General features: G+C 35.8%; 1 protein-coding gene and 1 pseudogene across 1 annotated transcript; one reads left to right on the top strand and one right to left on the bottom strand.

Annotated features, from left to right (window-relative positions):
- Nucleotides 1-2,528: 2,528 nt before the first annotated feature.
- On the top strand, nt 2,529-4,951 carry LOC137744562 (uncharacterized). Its single transcript, XM_068484348.2, has 3 exons — nt 2,529-2,904; nt 4,188-4,246; nt 4,342-4,951. Exons 1-3 carry the CDS (start codon nt 2,791-2,793, stop codon nt 4,685-4,687), a joined length of 519 nt encoding a protein of 172 aa, XP_068340449.1. The 5' UTR covers nt 2,529-2,790; the 3' UTR covers nt 4,688-4,951.
- A 5,168-nt stretch (nt 4,952-10,119) lies between these two features.
- Nucleotides 10,120-11,144, bottom strand: LOC137719445 (triphosphate tunnel metalloenzyme 3 pseudogene; annotated as a pseudogene).
- Between the last annotated feature and the right edge of the window lie 5,682 nt (nt 11,145-16,826).

The raw sequence follows: 16,826 nt of genomic DNA, 5'->3' as shown, positions 1-16,826 counted from the left end.
TACCATTGGAAATCCAACGGCCTAGAACGGGCCATGTGGCCTCCCTTTTAGATCCGTGATTGCGCCTGCACATGCGAGCCCCGCCCATTTTTTCTTGTTGGGGACACGCGCCCACTCGCGCGTGCTTTCCACGTGCCTGGTGCAAAAATATTTAAAGTAACCCGTGACGTCACGCTTGCGTTAGCATGATGTCACATAGGCGGGGCCTTCGCTCAGCACATTCTGGGCCGTCCTATGGGACGACTTAGACTGTGAGCCGGCTTATTAGGCTGGGCTAGAGCAAATTGGCTGGGTGCCGGGCTGTCCACTCTCGTTGGACTTGCTCTCATAGACATGAACCAATACTATTACCATCATTTATGTTTTACGTATTAAAAAAAAAAAAAAAAAAAAACTAGCTAGCTATTAGTATAGTTATAACTTTTTTATGGTAATGCTATCTACGCACTCATTTTTACTTCTCTTATACCACTCTCAATTTTCGATTGTCGTATCTAATTAATTGAAAAAGATCAATGGTCGAATATTAACGAGAGTATGTGGAAAGTAAAAATGTGTATGTGAATAGCACTATCATTTTCTTTAAAGGTAAGTGATTTTTAGATGCTCTTTTTAATCTCTTACAAAACCATGTTAATTTTGGTCATTTTCCATTAATTTATTTAACAAGATGACCTTAAATAAAGGGACGTGTAAGAGAAATTAAAAATAGTGTGTAAAAATCAGAAGATGCCAATTTAGAAGTATTTTTAAAATGACTGAAAGTGCTTTTAGTCAATTAATTTTGGGTTCCAAAACCACTTTAAGTGTTTTTTGGAAGAAACACCATATATGTGCCTTTTGTTTTTTTAGAACACACTTCAGATTTTTATTGAGGATTAATTTTAAAAACATTTTCACCAAAAGTGATTTAGTCATTTTAAAAGCATTTCCAAACATACTGACGAAGCCAGAGATCCATCACACGAGGGTCTTTAAGTCAAATAAATGAAATTAGAACAAAATAGTTACAAGTATAATTAATTGAAGAACAACCAAAGGTTTTGTTGTTGTTTTGTATTGTCATGGAAAATTTTACTGAAGCAAGACTAATGGAACTTTAAAATTTGTATGAAAAATTTCGTATTGAGATAATATCATAAGAACATAGCTTGTTTACGAGCTTTAAGAAAAAAATAATTAACACATTAGATTCTAACAAAAATTTAAAGTCATGGCTAGCTCAAAACTATTATTTTAAGATTTTTCTTTCAACATAATTAAATTTTTCTCTAAATTATATAGATCTTATTTTATATGAACTAAAAAAAAAAAGTTTTGAAAAATCAAAAGGCTGTTGGCATGAGAACCTTATATTGTTAAAAACACTAGTTTTAAGGGTTAGATGTGAGAAAATCAGAAAATTGTTTGCATAAACAAACTTGTGCCCACGACTTGCTAAAACTTTAAACTCTACTTCACCAATGAACCATATACTCTTTATTGTATAAACTAGCAAAAATGCACATAAAATGAGTGAAAATTCAGGATGGGCCTTGCCCTATCCTAGCCCCCATGTAGCTTTGACCCTGTCCAAACGAGCCCTATATTGGTCAAATTTGAAATCGAGTTTATATTACTATGCAATGCAGGTGGTTCGGGCAACTATGTGTGATAAATGGGCTCATTGAGGACTCTAGTGTTGCAATAGTTTAAAGTGTGTCAAAATTTTCTTATGTTTCGTCTGCAAGTTTGATGGATGTTGCTGGTCGCTTGACTAGTTTTAGTGTCTCTCTGGCCATTAAAATGTCTTTGGTTTGAGGCAACCTCCTCACTTTATACTGCTCTTTGTGAAATGTTTTTTGAGTTGATTGATTTTAATAATTTCTTTGGACATGCGGGGTATAGTTTTTCTTCACCGGTTGTTTTCCATGTGATTTATTAAAGTTAGATTTTTCGTCCTCTTGACATGCTCGAAATGTGGTTTTTGCTGTTCTAGTGATATTATTTTCATGGAAGATGACTTCAGCTCGATTAACGTGGATAACAAGTTTAATATCAAATTATTTTGTGTGTATTTTTGCTCATTAATATAAAGCGGTAGTAATGTCTACCACCTTATTAATTACCGTTAAATTAATTTAAAATTTGAGATTTATGCAGTAAATAGATTAAATCAAACTCATCAAACAATATTTAATAAAGTGATGAGCATCACCATTGTTGTATGTGGTGAGTAAAAATATTTTCAGTTATTTTGGTTGGCCTATAATGAGATTTAGCTCAAATCCACATATAAATTGTTGTATTAAAAAGTTAAAAAATAAAAAGATAATGGATGAGCTTAATTTTACAATGAATTAACAATAATCTGATTTAAATTCGTTTTTAACGATAATCAAATTTAAAAATAGTTTTTACTTTTCACTACTTCCACGACCTTCGCAATACCCAATAAGTCAATGCTAAATTTACCACATTGACCCTAAAAATACCTAACGACCAATTAGTCAGCATATATAAATGTACCATGGTGGCAGTAGAACCCTAACCGGACAAAGCCCCAGTGGGTTCACCCTCACTACTCACTAGACCAGACATTCTGCCCCAGACACCCTTCAAATTCACCCTCCCTCCCTCCCTCCCTCCCCCTCTCCCCACACACACACTTTCTCTCTCTCCCCTCACACACACTCACACTGTCACACACACACACTCTCTCTCTCTCTCTCTCTGTTTGTGCAATTTTTGCTCTGATTTTTTTGTCTACTTTTTCAGTGTATTTTTGAGATTTTTTTTGCAGCGAAGAAGATGGAGTTGTGCGCCTCTGAGAAAAAGGGCATGTGGCTTGGCTCTTTTTTGGAAGCAATGGTGGTCAACACTGTCCTTGCTGCTCCCAACTTCCTTGCTCTGCTGCTCCTTGCGGTATACATCTCTCTCTCTTTCTCTCTCTCAGTTTGTGTAGAAAATTATGACATGGGTTGAATTGAAGTGTTAAAATTTTCATGCTTTTGCTGTGTTTTTAACTTTTTACAGCTTGAGATCTCATTAATGTGCAGCTCTATAACTGAACTAATATTTCAGAAGTTTGGGTTTTTTCTTGCTTTTACTATGGTTTTGAAATTTGAAAAGTTAATTATTATTTTTTGGATAAATTTAAGGGATGAAATTTGGTAATTTTGTGAATTAGGTTTGTTTGGGGGAGAAAAGCCCTTTGCTTTGGTTTATACATTAAAGGTGATAGTTTGTAGATGTGGAGTACAACCCTTTTCTGCTTGTCGGTGTTTTAGATTTCGGCATAAGTTTGTAAACAATTTTAACTCTTTGTTTGTGAATTATTGGTCGTCTTAAACTTCTACTTCTTTTAAACAGGTGCTGAAGAATGTGGGTTTTCTTGTGAATCCGCTCTTTCATTGTTGCTTTAGGTGTAACTTTGTGTAAAAGTTGTTTCGTTTGTTGTTTGTTGTTTGTTGAAAAATTCGTGTGGAAACTGGATTGTTTTGATGTACTGTTACTTATGGTTACAAATTTCTTGACGTTTGTGGTCTGCCATAGAGGTTCTAATGCCCTGGTTTCTGTAAGTTCATAAACTTTGCTGTGCATGCTCACAATTGCTTTTCCCGCTTATAATCCTAGAACTATAGGTGATGAAAATGACTTAATAGAACCCATAATGAGAACAGAGGATTGCAGCAAGGAAATTTTTGCAGACATTGCGTATATGGTATTGCCATTCTAAGATAACAAATATGCACTCTCCGCTTTTCCTAACAATGTATGAATGTAATTGTAGTTGGGCTGTAGCATTGGATTTTGCATTGACCGAATATTTGGTAGTTTTAGTTTTGAATATCTGGCTTAAGTTTGTTAAATTTTCATATAATTGAGTGATGTAGGCCTTGTGTTGGAATTCCTATTTTGTTGTTGACTAGATTTGGTATTGCTTATAAAGTATATTTTGAGAACTTGTTTTGCGTTGCTGGCCGTTGCCTGCAACGTTATGAGATGCATGTTCAAATGCCTTTTTTAGAATCCATTTTATCAACAATGATATGTATTGTGTATGTTGTTTAGGTCAACCAATGAAAATATTAGTTGATATTCATTTTGAACCTTGTCTTCTTAAGATAGCGTTTCTAATACGTAAAACAAAAGCCTGATGTTATTTGTCATAAGCTGTTCACCAACGCTGGCTAATGTTGTTTCAGACTGGGGCGCTGATGAATGATATCAATACGTCACCAGAATTGACTGCAGTCACTGGAAGGTAAGGAAATCGATATTCTGTTCATCGTATACCAGCACCATTGGTTTTTCAGGGCATAATTGAATCTAAGTTGGTAAGTGGTGCTTCCTTCTTAGGTTTCCTTTTGAAGAACTTCTGAAACTGGAAAAACCTGGTGTGGAAAACAAAGATGCCAGCGATACAGAGGATGACGAAGAGGATGGAGATGATGAGGAGGTGGATGACCCAAAGGATGATGATGCAGGAGATGAGGACTTCTCAGGTGATGAGGGGGCAGATAAAGAAGGGGATCCAGAGGATGATCCTGAAGCCAATGGTGACGGAGGCAGTGATGAAGAGGATGATGAAGATGATGACGATGATGACGATGGTGATGATGATGATGATGAAGATGAGGATGGAGAAGAAGAGGAAGAAGAGGAGGAAGAGATTCCAGAGCCACCTGCCAAAAGGAGGAAGTGAGAGGAGGCGTCTGTCATCCTTTGCTATTGTGTTGTTTGCGTTTCGGTCAGGAGTTATGAAGTAGTGAGGCAAAATTTAGCTCGTCAGTTTGATCAGAGTAGAATTTACATTCCTTGTTCTTAATGAACTGCTAATGTTATTGGTCATCTTGGAGATGCATTGTTCGCTTTATGAAAATCAGTAGACCTCTTTAATGTGGTGTCGAGAATCGTTGTATGTTGTTAAACCTCGTTTATCAATTTATGTAAGTTGGGATTCATAAAAGTGTTCTCTTGTTTGCTGTCTTGGATGAAACCAACTGGTTCTTGAGCTGTCCAGGAGATCATCGTCTTGAAAGGAACCAGCTGTTTCTTCCACACTTTTTTTCCCTTGGGTGCGGTTCCATCGTGACTCGCACTTGATGTTGGTGGAATGAAAGGTGATTCACGTGACGAGAGAGAGACGCGCATTGCGTCACCAGCCTTTCTTTCCACCAACTGTTGCTTTACCTTCTGCCTAGAGCATGACATTCTGTTCCGACTTCGTTTATTGTTTTCTTTTTACCTTTGATGTTGGAAAAACAGAAACAGAAACAAAAACAGAAAATGGGTGAGCAATGAGTAGACACTCACACGGCAGTTCTATCACAAAACTCATGCACGCACAATGCATTTCTCTGATACCAGGGGAGGACTCCAACCTCTCCGGTGCTATAATTCGAGGCTGATCTTCCATGGTTCAAAACATGTCACAAATTCGTCTTCTAAACACCACGATGACGAATGTGATGAATGCGATGACTATGATGGTAGTGCTAGTACCGTTGCTCCAGTTACACGAAGCAAAAGCTGCTACGTACATAGTTGGAGACCAACGTGGATGGACCATACCACCCTACGACAACTACTATAATACATGGGCATCAAAGCATAGAGTCAAAGTAAAACATCCTAGGTACGCATGTCCTATCAGGATAGAGAGCCTCTACATTTAGTGTATGCATATATATAATACATCCTTACTTGTGCAGTATTTAAGTTTGAATACGGTAAACAAAACTGGGCATGGGTGGAGAGGTATGATTACAATGTATGCAACAACACAGCGGTTCCCGTAGTTGCATCCAAGTATACTATCGGTCTTCGAGTTCTCACCCCCACCACATTCCATTTCATGTGCACCTTTCCCGGCCACTGCTCGAGAGGGCAGAAGATGTCTCTCACAGTAGTTTACGCTTGAGGAGGCAACGGTGGCAGCCACTGCCTCTTTGTTTCTATGTTTGTTGAAGTGGCACCATGTATGTGTAAATAAGTTTACGTTGAGGCAGTCTCGGAGAGAATGTACACAAGCCAATGTAACAAGTAACTACTCTCCTGTAGCATATCTATACTATCTAAGCTTTTTTTATTTATTTTTTATTTTTTATCATAAATGTTCTTTTATGTTTGGCAACTGATAAGTTTGGTCTTTTATGCTTTAAACTCATCAATCTGGTTCTTTATCTATTATTTTGGTCATTAAAGTTGTCTTAATCATCTGATTCTATTAAAAACTTTGTCAGTATAGTATGATGATACGACATTCATATGGACTCTAAAATTAATTAATGATGCCACATAGAATGAACAAACTTTAGGTGTACAAATAACCACTCCCCTTCCCCCTCTCCAGTCTCCACACATCCAACCACCCACAGGGTGCGGAGGGGAAGCAGGTTGAACCGTTGAAATGGAAGATGGATGGTTGAAGGGGTGGGGCCCACCGTCTCTTTAAAAAATTTGCATAACAAAGTTATTTTCTGTTTTAAATAGATTTCTTCTTAAGTTAAATATTCTAAGACCATCTTCAAATGAAATGTCAAATTATAATTGATGATTGATGCGACAATTTGAAGTGTTATGTCAAATTTTGTACTTCTCCAACGGAATTGTTAAATATTATTTTATTATTTAAATAGAGCTTTGAATTATTGTAATTATTAAAAAAATGTTGAAACAAATTTTTTATTTGTTGAAATGTTAGTAGAACAGGAGACTCACTATTAAAATGAATTAAAAATAAATTTGACATTGATGTCAAATTTGACATCAAATCACTAAACCTTCAAATCCAATCAGCAAATAACACTTCGGTTGGAGAAACTTTTGATGTCAAATATGCACAGTGACATTCCACCTAGGATTTAGACTTCTCCTTTGTAGATGCTCTACACAATTTTGTTATTCATTTCTTTCAAAAATGTTGGCTTCATATTTTTCGCATCATCATTAAAAATTAATTTAACAGATTGACTAACAGATATATAAAATTATAATTAGAGTACAAGGTTTTGTATTGTTGGGAATGCAATTGCACCCAAATTTATAAGTGCAAATTATAATTTACCCAATAAAAAAAAAAAATAATAAAAAAAAAATAAAAAAAAAATCTACTCTCTCACACAAAATATGTGGGCTTAGGCTAGTTTATATAAAGTAATCAAGAAAATGAAGGCTCTGCATTTTTTTGTCGTAGGGAGCTTAGTTTGTATCATATAAGGGATGTATTTTTCCTTACCATCCTCAAGTGATGATAATGCTCACTACCATATTTAATATCGTTGGTTGAGTTTAAATTTTAAGATTTGTATCTATTTATTACATAGATCTCGAAATTTAAACTCATCCGACGATGATAAATAAGATGGTGAGCATCACCATCACTTGATGATGTTAAGTAAAAGTAGACTTATTTTTGAACTGTCATATTACTTTGTGGTGCAGACCCAACGTAGCCATGGTGTAGTTCCACTCTTGATATCGACCGGTTATAATTATTTGAAGACACAAACTTGACACACCTTACACAGTAGGAGAATCATACTAAACATAAAGAGCGTGTCACCAGAGTTTGAGCCATATAGTTGTTTCATGCGATTAACATGAGGGGGGATGGCGTTTGTTTAAATAGGGAGCTCGTCATTTCAATGCACAAAGATTAGGGAAAAAGAAGAACGAAGAGAGAGAAGAGTTTTGGGAGTTTTGATTGATGAAGATTGGTAGTTGACTTGTCTTGCTGAAGTTTGGATTATCACGGTGAACGGTTTATATAGTGTGTGTTCCAAACGTTCTTATTTTGCAACAAACCATGAATTTTCAAGAAAATGCTCTCTAAAAAACTCTATTTATATGTAAATTAGCCTTCTTGCTTGTACGTGCTACGCGTGACTTACACGTTTTAAATGTATTTATATGCGTAAATTGACAAAAGGAAAGTTAGATATTTGAAGTAAATGAATCATTTTAGATCATGCTAGAAGAAACCCTCATAAACAAATTAAAGCAGCTGAATTCACATAATAAAATCGGTCTTTATAGAATTTACATTAAGAATAGAGAAAATAATATTTAATAAACAATTGATTGAATCACATTATTGTTAACTCATTGTGAGGCTAAACCAACCCCCCCTTAGTGTAGATAATATCTTTTGTTAAAAAAAAAAAAAAGCATTTGACAATTAATTTAATCACATTATTATCCGCGTGCAAAAGATCTTTTTTATAACCGGCATTACACGCCTCTTAAGATGTTTCGAACGTGTTTAAAAATAAAGAAATTGAATCACATTGTTGTTAGTTTATTATGAGGTATTAATTATAAAAATTATAAAATTATAAAATTAGAAAATCTGCACCAAAAAATTAATTATTAAAAAAAGCACTGTTAAAATTACATAATTATCCTTGCATTATTTTATGCATTCTTTTTTGTTGCTTTTGATTGTTTTTTTTTTTTTTTTGCTGAGGGGCATTTTGGCCATATTATTTTTATTGAAGCCGTGACCCCAAAGTGGGGCTCTAGCTTTATATATAAGACTAGCCTCCTTACACGCGCTCACGAGTGTGCAGAAGACACTTTTTGAATCACGACGTGTTACGCGCAATTTACATGTTTTAAATGTATTTATTAATGTAGATGGAAATGAATAATAAATACATTTATTAAATGCGGTCTTTTAACTAATCAAAGCAGCTGAATCCATATTAATAAAAGCGATCTTTCAATTTCCATCTACATTTTATTGAAGTCTATCATGTTACATCAAGAAGTTAATTTTGCTTCCTGGTTTGTAAAGACCGGATACACTTTTATCATTGTTAATCAAAGCGTAAGAATTTTCAAGAAAAATAATCTCAATCATTTGCTTGGTATTTGTTTGTTAAATAATGATCTTTGGAGGTTTAAATATAATGTTGTGTTAAATCCTAATTGTGTGTCAGAGGAGTCGGTTTTGCCACTTAAAAGTTCATTAACAAATGAACAATCCTCCATGCTTTGGCATAGGAGGCTTGGACACACTAACAAAAAGAGACTAGAACTTCTTGTTAAAAGAAAACACATTGCTAAAGTTGAATTTTAATGACCTGCAAGATTGTATTGATTGTTGGAAAGGGAAATTGACAAACATAAAGAGAACTGGATCAACTAGGAGTCGAAAGCTTTTGGAATTCATACACTCGGACGTTTGTGGCCATTTCCCTACACAAACAATTTGCAAAATTGCCTATTTTGTGACTTTTATTGATGAGTTTTCACAGTATGCTTTTGTTTACCTTATATCCGAGAAACATCAAGTGTTTGGTTGTTTTAAAACTTTTAAAAATGAAGCGGAAAAACAACTAGAAATGTCAATTAAAATCTTGAGGTCAGACCGTGGCGGAGAGTATTATGGCAGGTTTACTGAGAAAGGGCACCAAAAGGGTCTAATGGAAAAAATGGGATTTAAGCTCAACATACTACTCCTGAAACACCACAACAAAATGGGATGGCCGAGAGAAGAATAGGACAATGAAAGAAATGGTTAGGTGCATGATGAGTAGAACAAGTTTTCCAATGTTCTTGTGGGAAGAGGCACTCAATATGGCCATCCATATATCAAACCGAGTGCCAAGTAAATCAGTAAACAAAACTCCATTTGAGCTATGGCCTTCTAGGATAAATGATTGGACCACCTTCATGTATGGGGCTGCAAGGCTCGTGCCAAAATGTATAACCCAGCAGAAAGAAAGCTTGACCCGAGAACAATCAGTGGTCATTTTGTTGATTTTCCAAAGAGATTAGAGGGTTACAGGTTCTTCTCACCGACATTGTGTCCAAGGATCTTTGAAACAAACAATGCTAGGTTCACTGAAACTGAAGAGTCCAGCAACGGAGATGTGCAGGATGTAAGGCCCCGTTGATAGAAAACTTAAAGACTCAACAATGAAACGATCATACCCGAATTAAAGCGGTGAAACTAATGGTGCACTAACTTGATCTTTACTTAACTGATAGGAAAAGAAGCAATATCAGGATTTTAAAGACATAGAATCGACACAAAATTGCATATTCCGCCATATCCACACAACCTTGAATCACATAAAAATCCATGCCATCACAATAATAAACATACACACATGATTCTACCACAAATTCACCAAATTCAAATCTATTGCAATCAGAATTCCTCATAAACCCAGTGTAAGTTAACTTAAAAAAGCATTCAATCAGGAAAGTACAGAAATTTCCAAATACAATTCAATCACAAAACTTACCACATTCATCCAGTAACGAGCAGCTTCCCAGCTCGAAAAATTGCAAACTTTGATACTTCTGAGTACGAATACCGAACCACATCTTCCTTCAAGAAGTCCTCAAGCACCACCTTGACTCCTTCAGAGTCAGCACTCTCACACTCAATCTCATAACAAGTACCAAAATCATACTTAGTCTCATCCACCTCCATTTTCAAGCCTTTCCAATCATACACATCCCTCACATTCCTGAACTCGCCCAATCCCACAAACCTTAAAACCCCAAATTCCTCTCTCACTCTCCTCAGAACCCTAGACTCCGCGGTCATCAGCTTCTCTGGCTCGGCAGCGCAGGCCCGCCCGATCGAATGGTCGAGGTCCTCCTCGTCCTCCTCAACTCGGCTGACGCCTTGGACCACCACTGCCCGCGCCTTGAGCCACCACTGCCCGCGCCTTGGACCACCAAGTCACGGCACAGAGAGGGCTCCTGTCGGAGAATCGTAGCCGGAGGACGGCCCGACGCCCCGCGAGCTCGGCTTTGGAGCCGTCGAAGAAGAGATTCTCCTGGCGGTGTGTGGCGACGAGGAATGGCGCCAGGAGGGTGGTGACTTGGCGGTGGGCGGCGGCGTCCAGGAGCCGGAGCTTGACCTCCACTTCCATCAGAGCTTTGGGGATTTGAGACGTAAAGATAATTGGAGGCGTTCGAAATTCGATTACTGAGGAAGCCCGATACGGTGCGTTTTGGAGGAGGGGTCTTTGGCGCGGTCGACGTGGTTGAGGAGAGTAGTAGCGGCGGTGGTTGTGGTGATGGAGGTGGCGGCGCTGCTTGCGAGCTTTTTCGAGTTCGTCTTTGCCTTCGATTTTGAGTTCGATCTTGGTTGGCTTTCGTCTCAGCATTTCTGCTCTCTCAAATTTCATCGCATCTGATATCCACTGCGGTTTTTATACGTTTTGGCGGTGACTTTATTAGTCTCATGGATCACAAATTTGGATTGGGCCTGATATGAGTCATTGGGCTTTGACTCACTTACGCCCGCTTATGATCGTTATTTTATAAAAAACCCTCCAAATGAAAAAAATTTGAAAAAAAAAAGTTTGTGACTGTTGCTTTTATTTGAGAAAAGTAAAAGAATTTAGAAAAATTCCAAATAGTTTTTTAGAAAAACACATGGAAGTGCTTCCTGAAACAAAAATGACAGGTACTTCTCTAGAAAAGTGTTTTATGCCTTTAATAGTGAGGTTGTTGTTTTTTTTTTTTGGTTGAAAAATGGGGCTAAAAGCGAGAGTCCAAACAAACCTCCTTAATAATAAATCTAGACAGAGACATTTCAAGCCAAGTTTCATAAATAAACTAACTAAACAAGAAGAACGAGTATCAAAATACAAATTACCTAAATCTGAACTCACCCTAGCTAGGTTGCTTTTGCATTAGTCTAGAGCAAACGATGCTCTCTTCTCTTTCGTTTTGGTTTTTCATGTTTGTTTTAATTTATCCCATATTATGGAAGGAAATGAAAAGAGAAAATTTGTATGCAATTGTAAATTGGCTAGGACAAATTTTCTCTACACTGAAGTTTTAAATTATCTCTCCGTAGTTTAAATAAATTCATTATAAATTATTCTATTATGTGTCAAAAAACAATTATATATACCCGTCTCAACTAAAATTTTATCTCATGAGCAATGAAGAGTACATATATCTAACTTTATTTGTTAGCTAAAATTAAAGAGAGAACTGTTTCTTCTTTGGACTTAGAATTAAATATGTATCAAATCGTAATCACTAATCGGGGCACTAAATCATGTCTCTTTTTCTAAATTCAAATCGTTTATTTGTTCTTTTCTTTCATTGAGACGATGGAAGCAGCTTCGAATTACGTAGCACTTTATATATATAGGCATGCATTTGGAATTACTTGATAACATTGATAAGGTATATATCCCATTTCTAAACAAAACATGCATCGACAAACATTAGGATGTATCACATACATATAAAGAACTAGAAAGTGGGTGTTGATTGTGACTAACCTAATCACATGTTAAAATGACCTGTATGGATACGTTATTGTTTGTACTGGATTTTACATTATCGGTCTGATCGATCGAGACTGTTGAATAAGTAGAATTTTAACCTTTAATAGAGTTGTTAAGGTAATTTCTTATCATTATTGAGGGATAATATTGTGATTTTAATCATAATTATTATCTCTTAATAGTATATTAAATTATTTTAACTTAATATTATCTAAGATCCCAGTAGGTTTGAGCGAAATGGAATAATGGGCATATGCCTTCGTCTTATTCATGTTTCGATTTGGCCACGTGGAGTAATGCATCATTAGGAGATTGATTTGATAGGATTTGGCAATGTTGTGTGGAATGATGAGGCTGCAATTTAGAAGGCATGGCATCAGATGATGATGCATGCAAGATGGGGTAATTATCATCACCAAATATCCATGGTAGGATGCAAGTATTTTAATTAAATGGGATTATCACCTCTACGGAATAATGTTGACTGCATGCAAGACCTGAAGTTGAAATGGGACTGTATCAGGTTGTTACGAAGGAACACGAGGGTTTTTTGGATGATGGTGATGACAAGATGGCAACAATCAGATAATTAATATTTGGTTTTTTATGCTAAAAGATTTTGTATATTGGCATATGCTTTTATACCGTGAGTCAGCATGAAGACTTTTATGAAGCCAAATTCACTCAACATGAATATTGGGAGCTCGTTCAACCATGCATGCCGCGAATTGTGTTGATAAGGATTGCTTAATATGATTATCAAATAGTGGTTGATTATCCTTTAGTATCAAGACATGATTTGTTGTTCACGGCAAAGGCTCTACAAGGCGGCCATCACACGATTCGGTATTATAAATATGAGGTGTTATGCAACGTGCTAACCTCTTCAAATCAACACACAAATTGCCCTGCACAAAGCTCCTCAACAACCCAGAGATTTTTTCCTCTCCCTCTTTCTTCTCGTCAACACATCTTCAATTTCGATAGACAACACTGTGAAGGCAACCAGCGACATCTTTAGTTTCGATAGACAACACTAGAGCCGTAGAATCAGTCGACCGAGGGGCACCTTTAATTTGGATAGACAACATTGCTTCGAGATCGACTGGTTATTTATCCAAGTCTCAATCAACAACGATTTTCGAGTCCTTGTTGGTAGAAGTCATCTCATCAGCCTTCTAGGCGAAGTGAGGCACATTGAAAGCCGAATTTGAAATTGAACTTCGCAGAACCAGCCTTGTCTTCAGGCTCTAGAACCCGAAGGCCGATGACACGCCTTAACCCAGATATCCAAATGACATCTGGATGACATATGTTGGTCGCCACCCAAGGGTGATGAAAGCCATGAGTGTGTGAAACTGTGAGGGACTGAAGGAACAATCAATTCGAAACTATGCAAGAAATAACCTTCATAAGGAAGATGCAACACAAACCAAAACAGAAGTAATTGAAATCCAATTAAAACACGAAAGAAACCAAGTATCCAACGTTCACAAAAATTCGTACAAGCTTCGTTTTAATTCGGAATTCGATTTCGATCGCTCCTACGCGTTCGTGTCAATGAGTGATATGGAAATAAAATAAAATAAAATTTCTAATGTGTCATCAAACGAAGGTCAACGAAAGTCAACCTTCACATAGTTAGGGGTATTTTAGTAATTTCAATTAATTAAAAGGTAATTTCGAAACGGGTCGTACAATCGAGATGTGTTCCTTCCTCAGCTACAGTCGCGTAATCAAGAAGTCAACACCGAACCCAACGCCATATCAACATTTTTCACTCACCGGCCGAACTCGGCCGACGAATTGGCATACCCCGCACACAACCGAAACACGTAATTAGCTTATTAATTACTTAGCATGCGAGCCATGTAGACTTGATAGTTTTTAGGATCAACAGTTATATGTATAGGTACAACTTCTTAGCAGGAATTCCGTTTAATTGTAGCAAAAATAAGATATGTATACTAACGTCGTAAAACATGTATTCACCAGTAAGATCATTTATGTGATTACATATATTTTTTTATTTTTTTATTTTTACAGATATTTAACTTTTAGATAATTTCTCAGATTGAGCCGACCTATTTTGTCTTGAGCAATGATTTTGGGTTGGACTACAGCTAGCCTGCAGTGACGAGAAGCTTTCATGAGTCATACTTTCGATGTTCTTTTTCTTGATGAGTTCAAAGAAAGAAAATTAAACCTTCGAAAGTATTGCAGTTGTGAAAGGTACTTTAGAATTTAGATATAACTTAATTAATCATGATTCGATGTAAATTTGGATACCACTTTCATACCACATAGTATTAGATAGATTAATAATTAATTATAAGAAATTTTAACGAAAAATTGCTGGTATTGTTTATTTAACGAAAAACCACATTTTTACACTAAAAAGTCAATCCTGGTATTATTTACTTTACCCTTTATTTTTTTATTTTCGTTAAAACTCAAGATTTTCAAGTCATTTTCATTAGTTTTTCTTTAATCATAACCATTAGATGTTTTTCATTCAATCCGAGATGTTTATTTCTCGTACCATTAAAAACTAAAAAAACAAATCCTCGTAATTTTACTTAATTAGCTAAAGTTGGGAAAATATATACTACCATCTGCTATTGCTTAATCTAAAAATAAATCCCATACGGCAGTGGTGGGTGTAGTGGGTGTGAGCAGATCATAATTCAAATTCCAAATAATTAAAAGTTAAGGCTTCGGCTTTTGAATAAAAATAATATTGTTACAAAGTCCACGAAAGACCACAAAATGATAGCAATATCTCATCTAACATCCAATAGATTAGGTTTTGGTGGTTCTGTTTTGGGTGAAAATTCACCTTATCCTATTGACAAATCAAAGTAACTAAGGAAAAATATATATACTTTTTAACATATTAAAATAAACAAGTGTAACCTGAAGCCAACAAGGTTCTCGTTTTGTGATGGTCGGAGGAGAAACGTCTATCGTACGTAGCCTAAACCTTTTCTTTGCAAAAATGTTGTTTTCACGACTCAAATTTATGACCTTTTGTTCACAAAGGAGAAACATTTCCGTTCCGCCAAAATTCACCCTCAACATATTAAACTATACTTTAAAAAATAATTTTAGTTGACCTAAAATTTGAAGGAGGTACCATATCCATAATCCATATGGGTTGTTGCCTTGTTGGATAAAAGACAGTGTGGATCTAGATAGCTAGCTAGGAAAGAGTATATGTAGAGTCTTTCACACTCGATGAAGCAACAAACATATATACGTGGTTGGAGTTGGACCATGCCATGCACATGAATATTGACGTTTCATTGAGTACTCTAACAAACTCTTGGTACTTGGTAGGCTATAACATCCTCGATTTTGATGTTGTGCTTGCTTACCCAAGAAAATACCTTATGAATAGTTAATAATCGAAATTATTAGTCAGCGACGGAACCAAATTACTAAATTACGAGGACATTAGGTCATACAAAAGAAATTGGACAAAATTTAATTTAAACTATAAGGCATGGAAATGATAATCAAATGAGAGGGATGGAGACTTAGAAATTTTATGAGGAACTCATGATTGAGATTTATATCATAAGCATAGAGTAATTGAATTTTATGTCTTTTGTGTTCACATAAAGCTAAGGTAAAATTTATTTAAAAACTTTTTTATAAAAGGATTACCACATTAGTATCGTGGATCAAAATTGTTACTCTTGTACTGTAAGATTTTTCGTTTCACAAAATTCGAGCTTGCTCTTTTTCACATTATGCATGCAAAACAATGAAATTGCAAAAAAGTTGTTATGCACTCAGTGAAGGATTTAGGATTTGAATATTAGAGGGTTTCAAAGTAAAAGATCTAAGTTCTTTTATAAAGAAACAGAGTGCGAATGGCGAAAAATATTGACATATACCGAAGCAATCTTTGAACTTATCGAGTGCTCTTGACGTATCTTGCATAGTGCATCAAACATTTGGTGAGCACAAAATGACCTGTGCCAAACATTCAAAGGATCATGAAAAGACCTTCACATGTATATATTTCAAACTCTGAATAATCCTAAGACCAACTTAATCTCCATGCACATTTGCTACTGCATGCACTTATGTACTATAAAAACATTAAAGTAATTGTATCGAACAATTGTCGAATGACTTAAAAAGTATCAATAATAGTTCTCGAATACTATATCATTTTGAAAACTTTTATAACTCTGCATTTTCGTAATTCAATGCTTCCACTCAGCCATTAGATCCTCTATGATCTATCATCAATAGCAGGGAAACATGAGGAGAGCGGAGTGAGTCTCCAATGAATGTAAAGTTACAAGAAATAAGAAATTAAAAAATCACATACAAACTTCCACCCTAATATTAAGAGATTTTTCAGTATGTCTAAAATATGAATACATACATTATAGGTTATTATATAAGTAAACGGATGTATTATTAATATTCTAGTAAATAGATTATTGCGTTTTCATCCATACGTTTCGGGTTCGAAACTAAATTTACAAGAAATAAGAAATTAAATAACCACAAATCGTATTTTAATACAAACTTCCCCCTGATATCGCGCAT

This window comes from Pyrus communis, chromosome 15 (assembly GCF_041283825.1).
Source record: "Pyrus communis isolate YQ-2024b chromosome 15, ASM4128382v1, whole genome shotgun sequence".
NCBI lineage: Eukaryota > Viridiplantae > Streptophyta > Magnoliopsida > Rosales > Rosaceae > Pyrus > Pyrus communis.
This window is presented reverse-complemented; position numbering and strand designations above follow the sequence as displayed.

Coding starts and splice junctions, on each gene's coding strand:
- LOC137744562 (XM_068484348.2), top strand. CDS start 2,791: ATGGAGTTGTGCGCCTCTGAGAAAAAGGGCATGTGGCTTGGCTCTTTT. Junction 2,905..4,187: donor TTGCTCTGCTGCTCCTTGCG/GTATACATCTCT, acceptor ATGTTGTTTCAG/ACTGGGGCGCTGATGAATGA. Junction 4,247..4,341: donor TTGACTGCAGTCACTGGAAG/GTAAGGAAATCG, acceptor CTTCCTTCTTAG/GTTTCCTTTTGAAGAACTTC.